Below are 21,351 nucleotides of genomic sequence, written 5' to 3'. Positions count from 1 at the left end.
ATGACAGATTCACATAAAGTAACAGTGAAAATGAAATAAAGCACATCAAATCTAGATTAAAATCTTCATCCTGCCAACCTGGAGCAGCTCAGGCAGGTCCAAATCAGGTCTGATCTTTTAACACCTTTTCAGTGTTAAACTGTGGAAGAGACAGAAGGTCCAACCTCTGTACAGATTGGAGGCAGCAACACTGGCTTATAGGAAATTAAAAGATTTGCGATATGGCTTAAGGCCAGACATAGCAATGCTGCACAGGTCATCGGGCAGCTATTTTAAAAAATCCACACGAAACGAATACCAGCGAAGAGATGCCAGAGTGAGGTAGTTTAATTTGTGAGGATTTAATTTAGCAGCTTTTGAATGAGCTGAATATGTGAGGTTGTTAGTTGCACCACGATCATTCAGTCTGAGCCGTCTGTGGCACTTCTGACCCTGAGGGGTGACGATAAGGGCTTTTTATATGATCTAAAGTTTACCCCTAAGTGTCATGATCACTCTGTTAATTGAATTTTAATTTTATTACATTTACAATTATGTATTTTTGTGACATGCTTTCTTTATTAAACAGTGTAACAATATATTTGCAAAGAGGAATTTAATTATTTTGTGTCATTCTGAAATGACACAAATGTATAAAATGATTTAAAAGATTTGCAAAACATTGACAATTTAATTTCTCTGTATTTTTTATGGCTTAAAGTTTAAAGTGTCATGACTACTGTGTTAATTGAATTTTAATTCTATTTCATTTACAGTTATTTATTTTTGTGGCATGCTCTATTTGTGCAACAATTTCGCTTATTTTTCAGAATTGAGATGTTTGTCATTTCTGAAATGCATCTCAACATCTCAATAATCTAGAAAGCTTTGTTAAAAACTAAACTTTACTGCAACAGTTTAACTTCTCCATGTTTGAAATCCCCTAAACCTCCAAAACATCTCAGTATAAAATGCTCTTTACATCTCGGTTATATTTGTATAGTCTTGTTGAAAGGTTTTCTGTCTCCTCTGTGCTGCAGGTGAGTGCTACCTGATGGAGTGGTCAGACTGGAGCTCGTGTGTCAGCATCTGTGTCAAAGGAGCCGGTGTGGAGTTCGGTTCGGTTCAGGCCCGCTCGCGAGCCGTGTTGGCCCAGGAGCCTGAAAACCTGCAGCTCTGTCCCGACCAGGCGTGGGAGTCTCAGTCCTGCACAGGTGAGTGACAGCTTCACCCTTCTCATGACCAGACGAGTTTGACAAATTAACAAAAGTCTCTTTGACAAGTGAACATTCAGTGCATGCAAATTACCTTGAGTTTAATTCTTCTGTTCCTTTACTTAACCCACGTTCTCTTAATGCACATGATCTCAGTGAATGAAGTCAATGTCAGCCTCTATAAGGTGGAAGGCAGGAGAAAATAATGGACTGCTTGTCAGTATATAGGAACTCTAACAAAGAAAGAGACTTACAGTACATTCAGGGTCAAACCTGCAGGCTATTCAGACGTCTATCCATCTGAACGTTGATGTTTGGACTGTGAGAGGAAACTGGAACATCAAGAAGAAACCCACAGAGAGAGAGAGGAGAAATAAGTTTGTGGAGTTTGTGGAGAAGGGATTGAGGGCATCAAAGGAAGTTTTTCTTGCTGCGAGGTAACAGAGCTAACCGCTGTGCCACCTCGGTATAAAGTCAAAAACATGACAAACTACAACTATCACTGTGTTTCACCTCTGCACTCCGGCTCTGACAGGATTTATTGAGTTACATCTCCGAACAGAGGAAACCCCTCCATGCTCATTTAGCGTGGGTTGTGTCTGAACCCCACCACCCACTACCTTGACATACAAAATCTATAGGCTCAGTCTGTAGAGCAGCCAGCCCCCTCCCATCCCCTCCTCCCTCACCTCCCACTCTTCCTCTCCTCCCTCTCTGGCTACTGTACACAGCCCCACAGCAGTCTTCACCAGCCTGACCTGGTTTCACAGCATCTCTCAAGGCACCAGGGAGGAGGAGGAGTGGCCCAGCCAGGACCAGTGAAGGCAGGGGAAGAGGGAAGGCAGTGATGGAGAAAGGGAGGCTAGGGATGGAGAGAGAGAGAGAGAGAGAGAGAGAGAGAGAGGGAGGGAGATGTTTGATGTGAGGCTTGCTTGAGGAAAAACAGACACAAAGCTGTATCCCAGGTGCACACTTTACTGTATAGTAATTCTAACCACGCTTTGTGCAATCACAATAAAAAATATGAAGTTTTAAAATTGGCAGCATGCAGATTGAAATTGCATTTTTGGATTTTATTTAGTTTGCACACTGCTGCTGTGCCGGTAATGACCACTATTGTCCCTCAATGAAGCTGTTAAATGCAACAAAGGAGCTGCTGAAAACTAGAAAAAATGTAGAAAATTATGGACAGTTGCCCAACAGCTTTAGGAACACAAAAATAAATCCTTAATCACATATTTGTCTTGTTTTTTTGGGGGGGTTTTTTGTTATTTAATTTGAAAATTGGCAGTAGCTTAAAGCTGCACTAATCAATCTTTTTTTGAGACCAAAACAGAGCGAGAAAGAGAGTGAATATTGGACTAAAATCCATTCATCAGGTGGATAGAAACATCACTTCAAATGAATGATGATGAGCGCTGTGAAATGTTGCCAAAGAAATCTGTGAATGCAAATTTAAAGTCACGACATGATTGACGTTCCTTGGTGTGGACATTCATCATCAGTTTCAGGTAATAAAATTGGTACAATATATAAATCCAGTTCCTGCAGTGTTAACAGTAGTACAAAATGTATTATGTAGTAGGATGTAATAGGAGTTGGGACACAGGTCTGTTGTTTCTTTCAGGCAGAGGTACTCTAAAAACAGATATAATCCTATTAGCTTACTTAACAAGGTATCCAAAAAAAGAAGACCTTTTAAATTTAAGTATTATTACAGGAGGAGTGGTTAGAAAAGATAGAAGGTATTGTAATTATTCTTTTTGCTGATGGAAGGCTGTCTGAATGTTTTAAGAAAGCAGGGGATTATCTTTTTTTATATCCTTACCCTAGATATATATTTAGTTTCAATCTTCCCTTGTGAGATTTATTATATTACAACAGATCAAATAGTTGCATCAAAGACGACTTTCACATTCAACAAGTTTGTTCTTAGAAGCACAATTCATATGAGCTCATCATTGATATACTGTAAGTGATTGACTTTATGGCTTCCCATCTTCAGTTTATTCAGCAGCATAACAGAAAGTACAAGTACAGTAAAGTAAAAAATGCATCAGTGCATGAGTCTGATACAAGTATAACATTACACATTGATAGTCTGCTCATCAGAAATGTCAGGAGTTCACTGAACTGAACAGAAACTGAACCCACAATGCAGATCTGCAGCCAGAGACAGTTTATTTAGACACAAAAACAAAAATGCAGCTGGTGACAACGGGGCTGGGGCGAGGCAAGGCTGAAGGCAGGCAAATGGCTGGGCTAGAGGAAGGAAACACAAAACAGGTAAGTCCAAAGCAAAAAGTGTCATCCAAAAATCCAAAAACAGGGATCAAAGTTATACTAAACATGAGAGCAAAAAGCCAAGAGTGTTACCACGGTGGATGAGACAACGAACTGGCGATGAGTGGAAGAAGAGACCGGCTTATAAATGCTGTAGATGTGAAGAGCAGGAAACCAGGTTGATGAGAATCAGGTGTGCAGAGGAGGGTGGATGCAGTAGGTACCAGAAGACCCCGCCCAGCCCTGGGGGAAAGAAAACATGGACACAGAAAGAAGGAGCAGCGGCAAACTGGATCCTGACAACAAAAGTGCAATGAAACATGAATCTATATATTTACAGTTACAGCTGAACAAATGATTCATTCTGCTCATACATTTCCACAAGGGATCTGATCACATTTTTCTTCATCTAAATCAATAAAACATATGTATTTATAACTTCAGGTAGACTCTAGTGGACTAGTTTTAGTCTAGTTTTGCAGGAATTTGGTGATTAATAGAAGAACTGGACAAATATAGTATTTATCTTCATGGCAGCACGAGGCGAAAAGTCAGAGGATCTTTACCAAAACATCTAATACATATGTTTTTTCTCTTAAAACCAACAATATCAACTTCATTGTGGTAAAGTTATGTGATAGAATACATCATACTGTATCCAAAAATATCTACTAACAGTAAATGTTTGCAACTCATAGTTTATTAGATCCAAGCAGAAGACCTTTCTGTTTGCTGCCGCCTTTTTAATTATATCAAGTAATTACTTATTCCTTCCACTGCACCGTGTATTATATACCTGTCTTATACTGTTTAAGCTTGTCTTTGTTTTCTACTCTCTTAGCTCTATAATGAGAGTTTTAATTGTATTTAAATGTCCTTTTTTATAGTTTGTTTATTTTGCATTTCGCCTCAGTGCTTTTAATGTTTTATACAAAGCACTTTAAATTGCTTTATTGTTGAAATATGCTTTATAAATACTCTTGCATTATGAAATGTTGTGACAATCCATTTAGAAGAAGTAGAAATATTTAATGGGATAACTTTGACCTGCTGATGGCGCCAGTGTAGCTATACATAAATGTATGAATGTAAATAGCATGCAATTCTGATATGATATGATCGTTATGATGGTATGAAGGTCAGCAGGTTAGCTAACGTAGGCTCAGAAGGTAGACTGGGTCGATGGGATCATCCCTATGTTCCCCGCTTTGTATGTGACCGGGGAACATAGGGATGATCCATGATCCCGTCTACAGTTAGCCGCCGAGCTAGCAGCCAAATTAGCCGCCGAGCTAGCTGCGGAGTTAGCCGCAGAGCTAGCAGCCGAGTTAGCCGCCGAGCTAGCAACCGAGTTAGCTGCCGAGCTAGCAGCCGAATTAGCCGCCGAGCTAACAGCGGAGTTAGCCGCCGAGCTAGCAACCGAGTTAGCCGCCGAGCTAACAGCGGAGTTAGCCGCCGAATTAGCTGCAGAGCTAACAGCGGAGTTAGCCGCTGAGCTAGCAACCGAGTTAGCCGCGATCGGGGAACATAGGACCTGTGGAACATAGGTACGCTCCCGGGTCGATCCCTTTTTACAGTCTATGGTCGATCCTGACTGGATACTGTCTACGTTTCCTTGAGCAAGACGTCAAACCTGAGTCACTCCTGATGGCTGGCATGATGTGTGTGTTGGTGCATGATAGGAACACTAACCCTAACCCTGTAAACTGGTATTAAAATGCTAAATAAATGTAGTCAACTACATTTATAACACTATGGTTATTATGAATCTACTTTCAGTTTAAAAATCAGCTACTTCTCTTCTTCCCAGCTTCGTGACTTTTTCTAACACTACCACTGACAGTATTTCTGCTTTCAGAGCAGCTCCTCCCCTGAGAAATGTTTCTATAGTAGTAAAACTCCAGTCTGCTTGTAAAAGATGGTGGGAAGTGCTGGCTGAAGTGAGTGATTCAACGATAACTTAACACATTTGGAGAAAAAAAAAGAACGAAACAGAAAAAAAAAGAAAACCATCTGTGCCAAAAGCAAGAAAAAGGAAAGAAATGAGAAAAGTGAAGAACATAAAGGGTGATGTCGTCTCAGCCTCAGACAAATTGTCCCATGAAAGCAGCAGATGGAGCTTTGCCATTGACTGCAGCAGTGATACTGTACCCAAGCCTGCAGAGAATAGATCTTTCTTTTGTTCAAGGTTAAATTGTTCATTTATGCTAGCCTGAATGTGCTGGACTGATGATTGGTTACATAGGCCTCCGTAGGGAAATATGGTCATTTACTGCACTGATGGAGATATTGATAAAGTCATAATAGCACTGATAGAAAGTCATTAAGCAAAAGCTCTTACTGAAGATTAAAACATTGAACTGGACCCTTCTGTGAAGACACACTGATAGTGATATTATATGACAGCAGCTTATTATACAACCATAATTTAGCAGCTGCTTTATTAATCTGTCACTGTGATGTGTGGACCGAGATCCTCATCGCAGACTCATGCCAGACAGTCTCTGTAGATACTGATTGTTTTTTTTATTTTTCTCTCAGGGGGCGAATGTTACGAGTACAAATGGATCAGCAGTCTAAACTCCACTCGCCCACTCATCTGGTGTCAGCGCTCAGATGGACTCAATGTCACCGGTAAGAAAGTCTTTAAGGGTCTGAAAGTTCAGTTCACATTGTAGAGCGTTCACATGAGACCTCGCCTTCAGGGAAGGAAAAGAGGAAGGAAGGAAGTAAGGAAGGAGGGAAGGAACGAAGGAAAAAGAAAGGAAAGGAGGGAGGAAGGAAGGAAAGAAGGACAGAGGGCAGAAGGAAGGGAGGGAGGGAGAGAGGGAGAAAGGAAAAGAGGAAGGGAGGAAGGAAGAATGGAAGGAAGGAAGGAAGGAAGGAAGGAAGGAAGGGAGGAAGGAAGAATGGAAGGAAGGAAGGAAGGAAGGATGGAAGGGAGGGACGACGAAGGAAGGGAGGAAGGAAGGAACTCCACTCGCCCACTCATCTGGTGTCAGCGCTCAGATGGACTCAATGTCACCGGTAAGGAAGTCCGGGTCTTAAAGTTCAGTTCACATTGTAGAACGTTCACATGAGACCTCGCCTTTGGGGAAGGAAAAGAGGAAGGGAGGAAGGAAGGAAGGAAGGAAGGAAGAAGGGAAGGAACGAAGGAAAAAGAAAGGAAAGGAGGGAGGAAGGAAGGAAAGAAGGACAGAGGGCAGAAGGAAGGGAGGGAGGGAGAGAGGGAGAAAGGAAAAGAGGAAGGGAGGAAGGAAGAATGGAAGGAAGGAAGGAAGGAAGGAAGGAAGGAAGGATGGAAGGGAGGGAGGACGAAGGAAGGGAGGAAGGAAGGAACTCCACTCGCCCACTCATCTGGTGTCAGCGCTCAGATGGACTCAATGTCACCGGTAAGAAAGTCTTTAAGGGTCTGAAAGTGCAGTTCACATTGTAGAGCGTTCACATGAGACCTCACCTTTATAGGAAACTGACTTGTGTAGCCCTCCTGTTGTCCTCAAGTCAAGGAAGGAAAGGAGAGAGGGAGGAAGGAAGGAAGGAAGGAAGGGAAGGAAGGAGGGAAGGAAGAAGAAAGGAAAGGAAAGGAGGGAGGGCTTCTGTCCTTCCATCCCTTCTTATTTCCTTCCTCCCTTCTTTCCTTCCATCTGTCCTTCCTCCCTTTCTTCTTTTCTCCCTCCCTTCCTTCCTTCCTTCCTCCCTCCATTTCTTCTTACTTTCCTTCCCTCCTTCCTTTTGTCCTTCCCTCCTTCCTTTTGTCCTTCCTTTCTACCCTCCTTCCTTTTGTCCTTCCCTCCTTCCTTTTGTCCTTCCTTCCTTCCGTCCTTCCTTCCCTCCCTCCTTCCTTCCTTCCATCCATCCTTCCTTTCTTCCTTCCTTCCCTCCTTCCTTCCTCCCCTCCTTCCCTCCTTTTTAATAATCCGGCCCACATGAGATCAGTTTGGTCTGTTTGTGGCCCTCGAATGAAGATGAGTTTGACTCCTCTGTTCTACACATTTCTTTTTACATCATCTCTGACTGCTTGACTCTCATCGTCATGCACCACAACACTAAACTCTTTGTAAAGTGTAAACCTGCTACACATTCAGAGTCTGAAATAGACTTTACTCTGATGTTTGCTTTCTTTCTGCTGAATTCCTGGATAAATATTAGAGCTGCAGCTTTTGCTTTTACAATAGAGAAACCTGAGATAGTCAATTTAACATCAGAACAGACAAAGGAAACAACCAAATGCTCACATTTGAGACGCTGGAGCCAAAAATGTTTGGGGGGTTTCTTTCCCTTTAAATTGACTTAAATGATAAATCTAATCTAAAATGTTTCCTATTAATTGAATCCACTAATAAACTAATTGTTTTAACTAAAAATATTCAAATAAAACAGAAAAACACACATTAAAAAATCACTTTTTTTGCTAGAGCTGGTCAGAACTGGTAGACATCCAGACTGTATCAAAGAAATGGACGTAACATCTGTGACGTCACCCATTGGTTTGTGGACTGCTGCTCGGAAGCCAATAGTATCGTATCTAGGCAGCGCCATCTTGACATTTTCAGGTGCATGCTGGGAAAAATAAAAACACGGATTCTACTTATATGGGCATGAAGCGGAGTCATGGACGGACGTATGGGCGGGACCAACGGCGGAGCGGGGAGGCTGCAATTGGTTGCGAGGGCTGGATCTCGAGGACATTGGTCAATCAACCTGTCAATCAGGACGTAGCCACGCCCTAATGCATACCCTGCTTTATCGTCACATATAAAATCAGGGAGGCCAAAATGTCCCAAATGAACATCATACTGCATTGAAGAAGGCTTTAAACTAGCGATTGAGACCATAAACACATTTTGAAAACGTTTACTGAGGTTAGAAATCAAGTGAGAAGTTGGTGAATTCTCCATTGACTTGTATAGAGACGGTCGCCCCCTGGTGGCCTTTTGATAGAATGCAGCTCTAAGTTACTTCCTGGTTGGCTTCATTTCAGAGGACTGGAACTCCCCGCCTGGTAGACATACAACTCTTGAGGTGCTGACAAGAGCTCATGAACCCTACTTCTGACCTCTACAATCATTTTTATAAAATCATTATTTGTAATAGTATTATTACTTCGTCAAAAAGGTTGTGAAACTTTGCCCTACAGTGTTTTGAATAATAAATAGTGTATCTGTCTAGAAACTGAGAGGTTGCAGCAGCTCTGAGTCTCAGTAAGTCTAAACCACTGGTGGCAGTTTTGTGTAGGAGGTCAAATTTACACAAAATATGTAAAATATGAATAAGATATGTAAAACACTGCCTGCAAAAAAAAAAACTGGTGACTTCTTTCTATAAGAAGTGAAGTTGGTGGGCGATGGGAGCTTATAGCTATTCATACATAAGGCTGTTCACCTAAAGTAGTTTCAAAAGTAAATGGGGAGAGGAATATCTGTGATGAGAAGATGCTCCTCTTTTCTTACGCCAAGTACCACATCGCAGGTTTATACTCTATTTAGGTATGCATTTATGTTATATTGTAATTGTAATTGGTTAAATTTATTTTAAGATGGACCCCAGGAAGAGTAGCTGTTGCCTGGGTAACAGCTAACGGGGATCCAAATAAACTAAACTGAAAGTAAACCAGCTATATCAGTGATAGTGAGTCTTTGTTTAGAAACAATCATTGAACATATATAAGATGTTAACCCTCCTGTTGTCCTCAGGTTAAGTAAGGAAGGAAAGAAGGAAGGACAGGAGGAAGGACAGGAGGAAGGAAGGAAGGAAGAAAGGAAGGAAGGAAGGAAGGAAAGAAGTAAGGAGGGAGGCAGGGAGGAAAAGAGGAAGGAAGTAAGGAGAGATGGAAGGGAGGAAAGAAGGAAGGAAGGAATGAGGTAGGAGGAAGGAAGAAAGAAAGGAAGGAGAGGAGGGAGGCAGGGAGGAAAAGAGGAAGGAAGTAAGGAGAGAAGGAAGGGAGGAATGAGGTAGGAAGGAAGGAAGGAAGAAAGGAAGGAAGTAAGGAGAGAAGGAAGGGAGGAATGAGGTAGGAAGGAAGAAAGGAAGGAGAGGAGGGAGGCAGGGAGGAAAAGACGAAGGAAGTAAGGAGAGAAGGAAGGGAGGAAGGAAAGGAGGAAGGAAGTGAGAAAAGAAGTATGGAAGGAGGTAGGAACAAAGAAAGAGGAAGGGTTGGAAAGAATGAAAGAACAATTAAAGAAAGAGGAAGGAAGGAGAGAAGGAAGGGAGGAAAGAAGGAAGGAAGGGATGAGGAAGGAAGGAAGGAAGGAAAGGAGTAAGGAGGGAGGAAAAGAGGAAGGAAGTAAGGAGAGAAGGAAGGGAGGAAAGAAGGAAGGAAGGAATGAGGTAAGAAAGAAGGAAGGAAGGAAGGAAGAAAGGAAGGAGAGGAGGGAGGCAGGGAGGAAAAGAGGAAGGAAGTAAGGAGAGAAGGAAGGGAGTAAAGGAAGGAAGGAAGGAAGGAATAGGGTAGGAAGAAAAGGAGGGAGGAAAGAGGAAGGAAGTAAAGAGAGCAGGAAGGGAGGAAAGAAGTATGGAAGGAGGAAGGAACAAAGAAAGAGGAAGTGTTGGAAAGAATGAAAGAACAATTAAAGAAAGACGAAGGAAGGAAGGAAGGTAGGAAGGAAGGAAGGAAGGAAGGAACAGTCATAAGAGATGGGGTCAATTTGACCCGGGAGGACGACAGGAGGGTTAAAACAGCCTTTTAAATGAAAGCATCACAAATCATCTTGTTGTTTGTGTTCTTATTATTCTACTCCTTTGAAAACATGATGTACTTTATTTGATTTTCCTGTCATGTGACCCTCAGGAGGTTGTCCTCCAGTGAACCCTCCAGTGGACAACGGGTCCTGTGACTCGCCGTGTCTCATGCCAAAGTCTTTCTGCAGTGAGGTAAGCTCCTGTTTGTTCTCATATCCGCAAATTTAACCGAAAATAAAGAATGGAGAAAAAATAATCTTGTAGAGAGAAATTTGGTTTACGGACTAAAATGCACAATAAAAACAGAGTAAACAGAATAAAAAGCATAAAGTTGATAGCACAGGTGCTCCAGATAAATGGCAGTGTCTGTACTCACTGTGACACACTGATGCCACAATTTAATTTGAACGCAGCAGGGAATAAAAAAGATGGCAGCATGAAGATGTAAAACCTATTTTTCTGTAGTGCCACTCAGCTGAGCTCCATCGAAATCGAATACATTTATATCCACCAAATACAGCAGCTGGTAAATTCTCAAAGTTTATTAATGTTAGTGGAAAATATATTTCTTATAAACAAATCTAGCCTCAGCAGTCAGCTGTTGTGGCTGGTGAAGATTTTATGAGGTCTGATGAGAACCGGACTTTGAACCAGTGTAATAAGCAGATACTGTATAAAACTCCTTATTACCAGCGTCTCTTGAGCAAGGCTCTTAATCCACCGCTGCTCACTGCCAACAGATCAGACTCACAAGTATTTAGGTCCTTTACTTAAGTACGAGTACCAATAGAGCAATTTAAAAATACTACAAGAAACATCCTACATACATAAGTACTGTGCTTGAACTTGATGTAGTATGCAGTATTACAGTAAAAGTACTGCAGTATTATAGTGATGTAGTATGCAGTATTACAGTAAAAGTACTGCAGTATTACAGTAAAAGTACTGCAGTATTACAGTAAAAGTACTGCAGTATTATAGTGATGTAGTATGCAGTATTACAGTAAAAGTACTGCAGTATTACAGTAAAAGTACTGCAGTATTATAGTGATGTAGTATGCAGTATTACAGTAAAAGTACTGCAGTATTATAGTGATGTAGTATGCAGTATTACAGTAAAAGTACTGCAGTATTATGAGTGATGTAGTATGCAGTATTACAGTAAAAGTACTGCAGTATTACAGTAAAAGTACTGCAGTATTATAGTGATGTAGTATGCAGTATTACAGTAAAAGTACTGCAGTATTATAGTGATGTAGTATGCAGTATTACAGTAAAAGTACTGCAGTATTATAGTGATGTAGTTAAAGTATTTCAGTAAAAGTACTGCAGTATTATAGTGATGTAGTATGCAGTATTACAGTAAAAGTACTGCAGTATTATAGTGATGTTGTATGTAGTATTACAGTAAAAGTACTGCAGTATTATAGTGATGTAGTATGCAGTATTACTGTAAAAGTACTGCAGTATTATAGTGATGTAGTATGCAGTATTACAGTAAAAGTACTGCAGTATTATAGTGATGTAATATGCAGTATTACAGTAAAAGTACTGCAGTTTTATAGTGATGTAGTATGCAGTATTATAGTAAAAGTACTGCAGTATTATAGTGATGTAGTATGCAGTATTATAGTAAAAGTACTGCAGTATTATAGTGATGTAGTATGCAGTATTTCAGTAAAAGTACTGCAGTTATATAGTGATGTAGTATGCAGTATTACAGTAAAAGTACTGCAGTATTATAGTGATGTAGTATGCAGTATTATAGTAAAAGTACTGCAGTATTATGAGTGATGTAGTATGCAGTATTATAGTAAAAGTACTGCAGTATTATGAGTGATGTAGTATGCAGTATTACAGTAAAAGTACTGCAGTATTATGAGTGATGTAGTATGCAGTATTATAGTGAAAGTACTGCAGTATTATAGTGATGTAGTATGCAGTATTACAGTAAAAGTACTGCAGTATTATAGTGATGTAGTATGCAGTATTATAGTAAAAGTACTGCAGTATGATGAGTGATGTAGTATGCAGTATTATAGTAAAAGTACTGCAGTATTATAGTGATGTAGTATGCAGTATTTCAGTAAAAGTACTGCAGTTATATAGTGATGTAGTATGCAGTATTACAGTAAAAGTACTGCAGTATTATAGTGATGTAGTATGCAGTATTACAGTAAAAGTACTGCAGTATTATAGTGATGTAGTATGCAGTATTACAGTAAAAGTACTGCAGTATTATAGTGATGTAGTATGCAGTATTACAGTAAAAGTACTGCAGTATTATAGTGATGTAGTATGCAGTATTTCAGTAAAAGTACTGCAGTTATATAGTGATGTAGTATGCAGTATTACAGTAAAAGTACTGCAGTATTATAGTGATGTAGTATGCAGTATTACAGTAAAAGTACTGCAGTATTATAGTGATGTAGTATGCAGTATTATAGTAAAAGTGCTGCAGTATTATGAGTGATGTACTATGCAGTATTACAGTAAAAGTACTGCAGTATTATAGTGATGTAGTATGCAGTATTACAGTAAAAGTACTGCAGTATTATAGTGATGTAGTATGCAGTATTATAGTAAAAGTACTGCAGTATTATAGTGATGTAGTATGCAGTATTACAGTAAAAGTACTGCAGTATTATGAGTGATGTAGTATGCAGTATTACAGTAAAAGTACTGCAGTATTATGAGTGATGTAGTATGCAGTATTACAGTAAAAGTACTGCAGTATTATGAGTGATGTAGTATGCAGTATTATAGTAAAAGTACTGCAGTATTATAGTGATGTAGTATGCAGTATTACAGTACAGTAAAAGTACTGCAGTATTATAGTGATGTAGTATGCAGTATTACAGTAAAAGTACTGCAGTATTATGAGTGATTTACTATGCAGTATTACAGTAAAAGTACTGCAGTATTATAGTGATGTAGTATGCAGTATTACAGTAAAAGTACTGCAGTATTATAGTGATGTAGTATGCAGTATTACAGTAAAAGTACTGCAGTATTATAGTGATGTAGTATGCAGTATTACAGTAAAAGTACTGCAGTATTATAGTGATGTAGTATGCAGTATTACAGTAAAAGTACTGCAGTATTATGAGTGGTGTAGTATGCAGTATTACAGTAAAAGTACTGCAGTATTATAGTGATGTAGTATGCAGTATTACAGTAAAAGTACTGCAGTATTATAGTGATATAGTATGCAGTATTACAGTAAAAGTACTGCAGTATTATAGTGATGTAGTATGCAGTATTACAGTAAAAGTACTGCAGTATTATAGTGATGTAGTATGCAGTATTACAGTAAAAGTACTGCAGTATTATAGTGATGTAGTATGCAGTATTACAGGAAAAGTACTGCAGTATTATAGTGATGTACTATGCAGTATTACAGTTAAAGCTAAGTAGCTAGTTTATACTACTTTATATACAGTTAGCTAGTTTAGTCCAGTGGTTCCCAACCTAGGGGTCGAGCCCCTCCAAAGGGTCAGCAGATAAATGTGAGGGGTCATGAGAGAGGAAAGAAGAAAGAACAAAACTCTGATACAGAAATGTGTTTTCTGTTTGTTCTGTTCTCTAATCTTTGACATCTGAAATGTGACCCTGACTACACACTGCTTTTTGTAAGATGTCAAAAGCCAAAAAGTTTTCATGTGTTGTATTTTAAAAGCTTGTTATATTATCCATTGTGTCAAATCTTCATCTGAAAAGTTACTAAAGCTGTTAAATAAATGTAGTGGAGTGGAAGTATAAAGTAGCACCAAATGGAAATACTCACGTGAAGTACAAGTACCTCAACATTGTACTGAAGCACCAGTAAATGTTACTTCCCAGCACTGCTTAGATAGTTTGTACGGGAAGCTTTCAACTGAATGTGTATAACTTTGTGTGCAAGGAGTTGCGTAAAAGAGCATTTTTAGTCAGCAAACCCTTCCAGAATAAATAAAGATTAAAAAGTGAAGGCAGTGCAGGTTAATACTATCCGGTCTTCCAGCAGAATTGGAAACAGGAATTAAATATAAGGGGATGAGGCCAAGAGGTCGCAAACATACTCTGACATGGTTTAGATTGTTCTGGAAGCTGATGCTTTTATCTAGATTAACTTAAAATGAATGAGATGAAGATGGGTCAGCGGCACACGTGGCTGCTGAGGACAGACAGGGATTGAACTTGTGATCAACCAGTGACAGGTTAGCCACCCAACCATACCAAAAGTCAGGGTCTCATCCCAAAACCCCATTTTGATTAATTCACTTCCATACAACATAATCATGATGCACTGTACTGTACCTGGAGCTCACATTAAACATGATGCTGCGCTGCCCCCTGCAGGCTGGAGTCTGCATGTGCGAGGAGGGCTTCACAGAGGTGCTCTCTCCCACTGGGCAGCTGGACCAGTGCGCCCCCATCCCAATTCTAGAGATCCCCACAGCGGGGGACAAGAAGGGGGATGTGAAGACCAGTCGTGCCATTAACCCCACCCTGCCCACCACCAACCAGCCTGGACGCACCGGGCGGACCTGGTACCTGCAGCCCTACGGACCAGGTCAGACCACATCACAAAAATGCAAACTGCCATACATGCAACTACTACTTTAAAATAATCATTTGGTTGCAGGAAATGGTACAAAAAAAAAAAGAAAGATGTAAATAGTAAAGGTGTTTTGTTGCTGTCAAATGAAAAGCTTTAATCTCTTAACTGTCATGTTTTTTGGGGACCTAACCATGCATTAATGCTCTCTTTAGATGCACCTTATCAAGTCATACCACCACATTAAAAAGCTTCTGAGTCACAAATGAGGGGGAAGTCAAAAGGGTACAAACGCCTGTAGGGTTTATATTTTGGGAAATGCTACAGTCAGCCAAATGATGACTATAAACATGGGTCAGAAAAAGGTCAAACATCATTTTTATGAAGCTCCCATTTTGCAATTATGACCTGAAGTGATGTTCATGTATGTATGGGTCAATGACAGCGTGTGGTTTAGTTAAATTTAAAAAGGGTTAAGCATAATATTTCTGTTTTTAATCAATTTTATGAGAATATATTAGAGCAGGGGGGTCAAACTCATTTTCATTCAAGGGCCACATAAAGACCAATTTGATCTCATGTGGGCCGGATCATTAAAAAGATGGAGGGAAGGAAGGAAGAAGGGAAGGAAGTAAGGAAAGACAAAACAAAAGGAAGGAGGGAAGAAAGGTAGGAAAGAGAGACAGAAGGACAGATGGAAGAAACGGAGGAAGGAAGGAACGATCGAAGAAAGTAAAACAGGAAGGTTGGAAGGACAGATGGCAGGAAGGAAGGAAAGAAGGAAGGAAAAAAGGAAGGTAAGAAGGACAGATGGAAGGAATGGAAAAAAGGAAGGTAGGGAGGAAGGACAGAAGGAAGGAAAGAAGGAAGGACAGATGGAAGAAATGGAGGGAGGAAGGAAGAAAGGGAGGAAGGACAGATGGAAGGAAGAAAGGAATGAAGGAAAGAAGAAAGGAAAACAGGAAGGTTGGAAGGACAGATGGCAGGAAGGAAGGAAAGAAGGAAGGAAAAAAGGAAGGTAAGAAGGACAGATGGAAGGAATGGAAAAAAGGAAGGTAGGGAGGACAGAAAGAAGGAAGGAAAAAAGGAAGGTAAGAAGGACAGATGGAAGGAATGGAAAGGAGGAAGGAATGAAGGAAGGACAGATGGAAGAAATGGAGGGAGGAAGGAAGAAAGGGAGGAAGGACAGATGGAAGGAAGAAAGGAATGAAGGAAAGAAGAAAGGAAAAAAGGAAGGTAGGAAGGAAGGACAGATGGCAGGAAGGAAGGACAGATGGCAGGAAGGAAGGAAAAAAGGAAGGTAAGAAGGACAGATGGAAGGAATGGAAAAAAGGAAGATAGGGAGGAAGGACAGAAGGAAGGACAGATGGAAGAAATGGAGGGAGGGAGGAAGGAAGAAAGGGAGGATGGACAGATGGAAGGAAGAAAGGAATGAAGGAAAGGAGAAAGGAAAAAAGGAAGGGAGGAAGGACAGATGGAAGGAAGAAAGGAATGAAGGAAAGACGAAAGGAAAAAAGGAAGGTAGGAAGGAAGGACAGATGGAAGGAAGGAAAAGAACACAGGAAGGAAAGTGGGCCGGATCGCACCCCTCGGTGGGCCGGTTCTGGCCCACGGGCCACATGTTTGACACCCCTGTATTAGGGTTAGGGTTAGGGTTATGGCAAAAATGTCTAAGTGGTGTAACCATAAAAACTAAGTTCGGCTTGATCTTACATTATAACTATTAATATCAAATAAAGCTAATGGAATACAATTGTTCTAAATATTAAGTTTAATCAGGAACCAATTACATTTTAATTATATTTTAATGAAGTAAAAGTAACCAAAGTAATTATTTGGTGCATCAATTATTTAATATTCAATATCATTCTTTTGTGGTTACACTATTTGACATTTTCAGGAGCATTCAATCTTACTTTTGGTTAAAAAAAAAAAAAAAACCTGATGCTGCTTTTAAATCTATTTTTGAATTGCTCATCTTGCCAACCCCTTATTTGTCACTGACCCATGTACAGGTTTGGTATTTAAAATATTTCCACTTGCACTACTGGATTTAAAAAAAAAAAAAAGAAAAGAAAAAGAAAATCAGCCTGTATTTTTCTGAGTGCCAACCATATAAGTTTATCTAATGGGAAAAGGTTTTAGAAAGTGTGCGAGCGTTTGTAGAGTTCTCTCAACCTGCAGAGCACCGTGTAATCCTCAAAGTGAAGTTAATACATAAAGCTGAGAGAGTTTACTTTCAGTTTGTGTCATGAAGATTTAGCGTTGACTGTGCTCTAATTAACGTTAGCTTTAAACCAGAGGTGTCAAACTTATTTTCATTCAAGGGTCACATACGGATCCAATTTGATCTGATGTTGGCCGGATTATTAAAAAGATGGAAGGAAAGAAGGAAGAAAGGAAGGAAATCAGAAGGGAAGGAAGGAAAGACAGGCAAATGGAAGGAAGGAAGGAACGACCCAAGGAAGAAAGGTAGGAAGGATAGAATGAAGGAAGGAAGGAAGGACAGATGGAAGAAAGGAAGGAAATAAGAAGGGAAGGAAGGAAAGACAGGCAAATGGAAGGAAGGAAGCAAGGAAGGTAGATGGAACAAAGGAAGGAGGGAAGGAATGACCCAAGGAAGAAAGGTAGGAAGGATAGAATGAAGGAAGAAATGAAGGAAGGACAGAAAGAAGAAAGGAAGGAAGGAAGGACAGATGGAAGGAAAAACAGAAGAAAGAAAGGAAGGAAGGAAGGACGGACAGATGGAAGGAAGGACAGAAGGAAGAAAGGACAGATGAAAGGAAGGACAGAAGGAAGGAAGAAAGGAAGGAAGGACAGATGGAAGGAAGGAAGGACAGATGGAAGGAAGAAATGAAGGAAGGACAGAAAGAAGAAAGGAAGGAAGGAAGGACGGACAGATGGAAGGAAGGACATAAGGAAGAAAGGAAGGAAGGACAGATGGAAGGAAGGACAGAAAGAAGGAAGGAAGGAAGGACAGATGGAAGGAAGGACAGATGGAAGGAAGAAAGGAAGGACAGAAGGAAGGAAGAATGGAAGGACAGATGGAAGGAAGGAAAAGTTTGACACCCCTGCTTTAAGACATCTGTACTCCAAACTGTGCATGAGAGAATAAAACTGACTCACGATGCATCCGGGCCGTCTTCTCAGCTGCATGTACCAACTACTCTGCTGCTGGTGTGTTATATATATATATATATATTTATCATATATATCATCAACATTTGAGAAACTGCATTTTCACAGATTGCTGTGACTGATGGTGCGTGACGGTAAAAGAAACATTTAGAAAGCAAGAGTGCAGAACGGATTGACTTCCTGTCTGTCAGGAGTCGACACATGCTGCCGCCGCCGCCGCCGCCGTCGCGTAACTCTCTTATCATTTATCTTCCAGGTGTTTGTTTTTCATGCTATTATACTTCATTATAGTCAGAGGCGGACAGAGTACACAGCTTCCTTACTTGAGTAAAAGTACAGATCCTACAGATTGCTAAATTTTACTCAAGTACAAGTAAAGGATGGAAGGAAGGAAGTTAGGAAGGAAGGAAGGAAAGGAAAGGAGGGAGTAAGGAAGGATGGAAGGAAGGAAGTTAGGAAGGAAGGAAGGAAAGGAGGGAGTAAGGAAGGATGGAAGGAAGGAAGGAAGTTAGGGAGAAAGGAAGGAAGGAAGGAAGGATGGAAGGAAGGTGGAAGGGAAGAAGGAAGGAAAGGAGGGAGGGATGGAGAGAGGGAGAAGGATGGAAGGAAGGAAGGATGGAAGGAAGGTGGAAGGGAAGAAGGAAGGAAAGGAGGGAGGGATGGAGAGAGGGAGAAGGAAGGAAAGGAGGGAGTAAGGAAGGATGGAAGGAAGGAAAGGAGGGATGGACGGAGGGAGGGAGGGAGGGAGAAGGAAGGAAAGGAGGGAGTAAGGAAGGATGGAAGGAAGGAAGGAAGTTAGGAAGGAAGGAAGGAAAGGAGGGAGTAAGGAAGGATGGAAGGATGGAAGGAAGGAAGGGAGTAAAGAAGGATGGAAGGAAGGAAGTTAGGAAGGAAGGAAGGAAAGGAGGGAGTAAGGAAGGATGGAAGGAAGGAAGGAAGTTAGGAAGAAAGGAAGGAAGGAAGGAAGGATGGAAGGAAGGTGGAAGGGAAGAAGGAAGGAAAGGAGGGAGGGATGGAGAGAGGGAGAAGGATGGAAGGAAGGAAGTTAGGAAGGAAGGAAGGAAGGAAAGGAGGGAGTAAAGAAGGATGGAAGGAAGGAAGGAAGTTAGGAAGGAAGGAAAGAAGGAAGGATGGAAGGAAGGTAGAAGGGAAGAAGGAAGGAAAGGAGGGAGGGATGGAGAGAGGGAGAAGGAAGGAAAGGAAGGAAGTTAGGAAGGAAGGAAAGGAGGGAGTAAGGAAGGATGGAAGGAAGGAAGGAAGGAAGGAAAGGAGGGAGTAAGGAAGGAAGTTAGGAAAGGAGGGAGTAAGGAAGGATGGAAGGAAGGAAGGAAGTTAGGAAGAAAGGAAGGAAGGATGGAAGTTAGGAAGGAAGGAAGGACTCGGTTATGGATAGAAATGTAGTGTAGTAAAGAGTACAATATTTGCCTCTCAAATGTACTCGAGTAAAGTACAGATCCCTCAAAATTGTACTTTTAAATTGTACTGTACTCAAGTAAATGTACTCCATTACTGTCCGGCTCTGATTATAGTAAGAACTAAAACATGTTAAAGCCATTTTGAGAAAGAAAAAAAAAAAAAAAAAAAAAAGACGTTAAAGCTTCCAGGGAGAATGAATGATCGCAGCCTTCAGTGGTTGATGGTGCCATGATGTTTAACGTGTTAGCAGACAGACAAACTGACGAGCCTCCTCCTCCACAGATGGGAAGCTGAAGATGTGGGTGTATGGTGTAGCAGCCGGAGCCTTTGTGCTCCTCATATTCATAGTGTCTATGATATACCTAGCTTGGTGAGTTGATGAGTTTTAATCTCCCCCTATTTATCATCATTCATTAAAACAAACCGTCCTCATTTATCCCCTCTACCTGATTTAAGCCAACCCCTCCCGTCCCGTCCTCCTCGCCCTCCCACCACCACCACCACTACCTCCCTTCACTTTTATCCAGCCCAGCCACCTTCACATCACCGCTCTCGTTTGTCTGTTTTTTTGTCATCACGCCTCCTCCCCCCGTCTTGTGAGAGCAGCAGCTACTGTGCCAAGGTGCATCGCTCTTTTAAGGCCCAAGAGACCGACGCCAATGGGACGGCGGTCTGGATGGGCCAAAATGCACATGAGATGATTTACACCTGCCCCGATTGCCAAGAGCTGGCTCAAGCTAGCACCAGCAGCTAATGATGAGGTTGGAGGGTTCAACCGCCCCTCCCCCCACTGCCCCGCAACCCCCAAACACACCCTCCAGTATAAAAAAAGTACCAGCAGTCCTTTCGCCTTTTCCCCTGTGATCGAAAAGTGTCACATGTCCTGCCTGACTTAGCTGAGTGGAGATGCTGGTGCAGGTGAGGAGAAACCGCTCAAGGTCTGTTTTTAAAGATTGTGTAGAAGCTGTAGACTGCATAGATAGAGTTTACCTCCTTTATTTTAATCCCCTGTGTAGTTAAAGCGTCTTTGAAACTACAATCAAACACCAAAATGATGAGAAGTTGAGTTTTTTCCCTCCGTATCTGTGTTTTTTACTTCCTGTTTATACATGCTTTTGAAAGTGACCCATATCTGTTTTATACTTCAGACTTTCTTTAGAATATTTAGAAGTCTGAAAACCTTTTGAGTACCGACTGATAGTGATAGAAGACGCCAAAATACTCCATTAGAAGTAAAAGTACCATAAATTAAAATTAATAAATAGCCATTTTCTGTGTGTAACACTAACATGCATTAACAAGCAGTATTATTAGTATTATATGTCAATTTTTGACTCTTATACTGTTACTGTTGAGTGATTTTTTTTTCTTTATTTGAGTTTTAAGCAGCATAGCGAAGATTAATACAGTCTTTGACATTCCAGCAAGATGTCATAATACATATGATAGCTGCCTTATTATTTTCAGAACACAACATAAGACAAAAAAATCACATAGAACATAAAACAACATGCTTCTCATGTTCTTTAAGCAGATGATTTACACCACTTAATGGAGTCCTATCGAATTATACAATTAAAAACTACTGTACGGGTATCTGAAAGAAAAATAAAAAGGGAAAAGGACAATAACAAAAAAAAAAAGGTTATAATAATCACAATCTTGGAAACTGCTATATCCACAGCTCATTGATTTGTCTATTATGTCTGAATATTACATATTACATATTCAATTAAGGGCCTCCATATACATTCAAATATGTGTTGTTTGGCCTTCAGTATGTAAGTCATTCTTTCCAGTGGTAGGCTCGATAACATCTGTCTTAACCCTTTATTGGGCAAATAATTATATTTGGTAACTTCTGTAAATATCCCAAAATATCCTTCCTTCCTTCCTTCCTTCTTTCTTTCTTTCCTTCCTTCCTTCCTTCCTTCCTTTCCTTCCTCCCTGCCTTCTTTCTTCCCTTCCTCTTTTCCTTTCTCCCTCCCTCGTTCCTTATTTCCTCCGTCCTTCCTTCCTTTCCTTCCTTCCATCTGTCCTTCCTCCCTCCCTCCTTCTCTCCTCCCTTCCTTCTTTCCTTCCTCCGTCCTTCCTTCCTTCCAT

The 21,351-nt window shown here is 40.7% G+C and overlaps 1 protein-coding gene across 1 annotated transcript in view; it reads left to right on the top strand.

Moving 5' to 3' along the window:
- LOC128366644 (thrombospondin type-1 domain-containing protein 7A) overlaps positions 1-21,351 on the top strand; it is a 230,626-nt gene that overhangs the window by 196,320 nt on the left and 12,955 nt on the right. Inside the window, 5 exon segments of the mRNA XM_053327378.1 lie at positions 1,020-1,193; positions 6,018-6,110; positions 10,264-10,346; positions 14,496-14,709; positions 19,531-19,618. Of these exon segments, the coding sequence (XP_053183353.1) occupies positions 1,020-1,193; positions 6,018-6,110; positions 10,264-10,346; positions 14,496-14,709; positions 19,531-19,618 (652 nt within the window).

The sequence above is a fragment of the Scomber japonicus genome, chromosome 10, assembly GCF_027409825.1.
Source record: "Scomber japonicus isolate fScoJap1 chromosome 10, fScoJap1.pri, whole genome shotgun sequence".
Lineage (NCBI taxonomy): Eukaryota > Metazoa > Chordata > Actinopteri > Scombriformes > Scombridae > Scomber > Scomber japonicus.
This window is presented reverse-complemented; position numbering and strand designations above follow the sequence as displayed.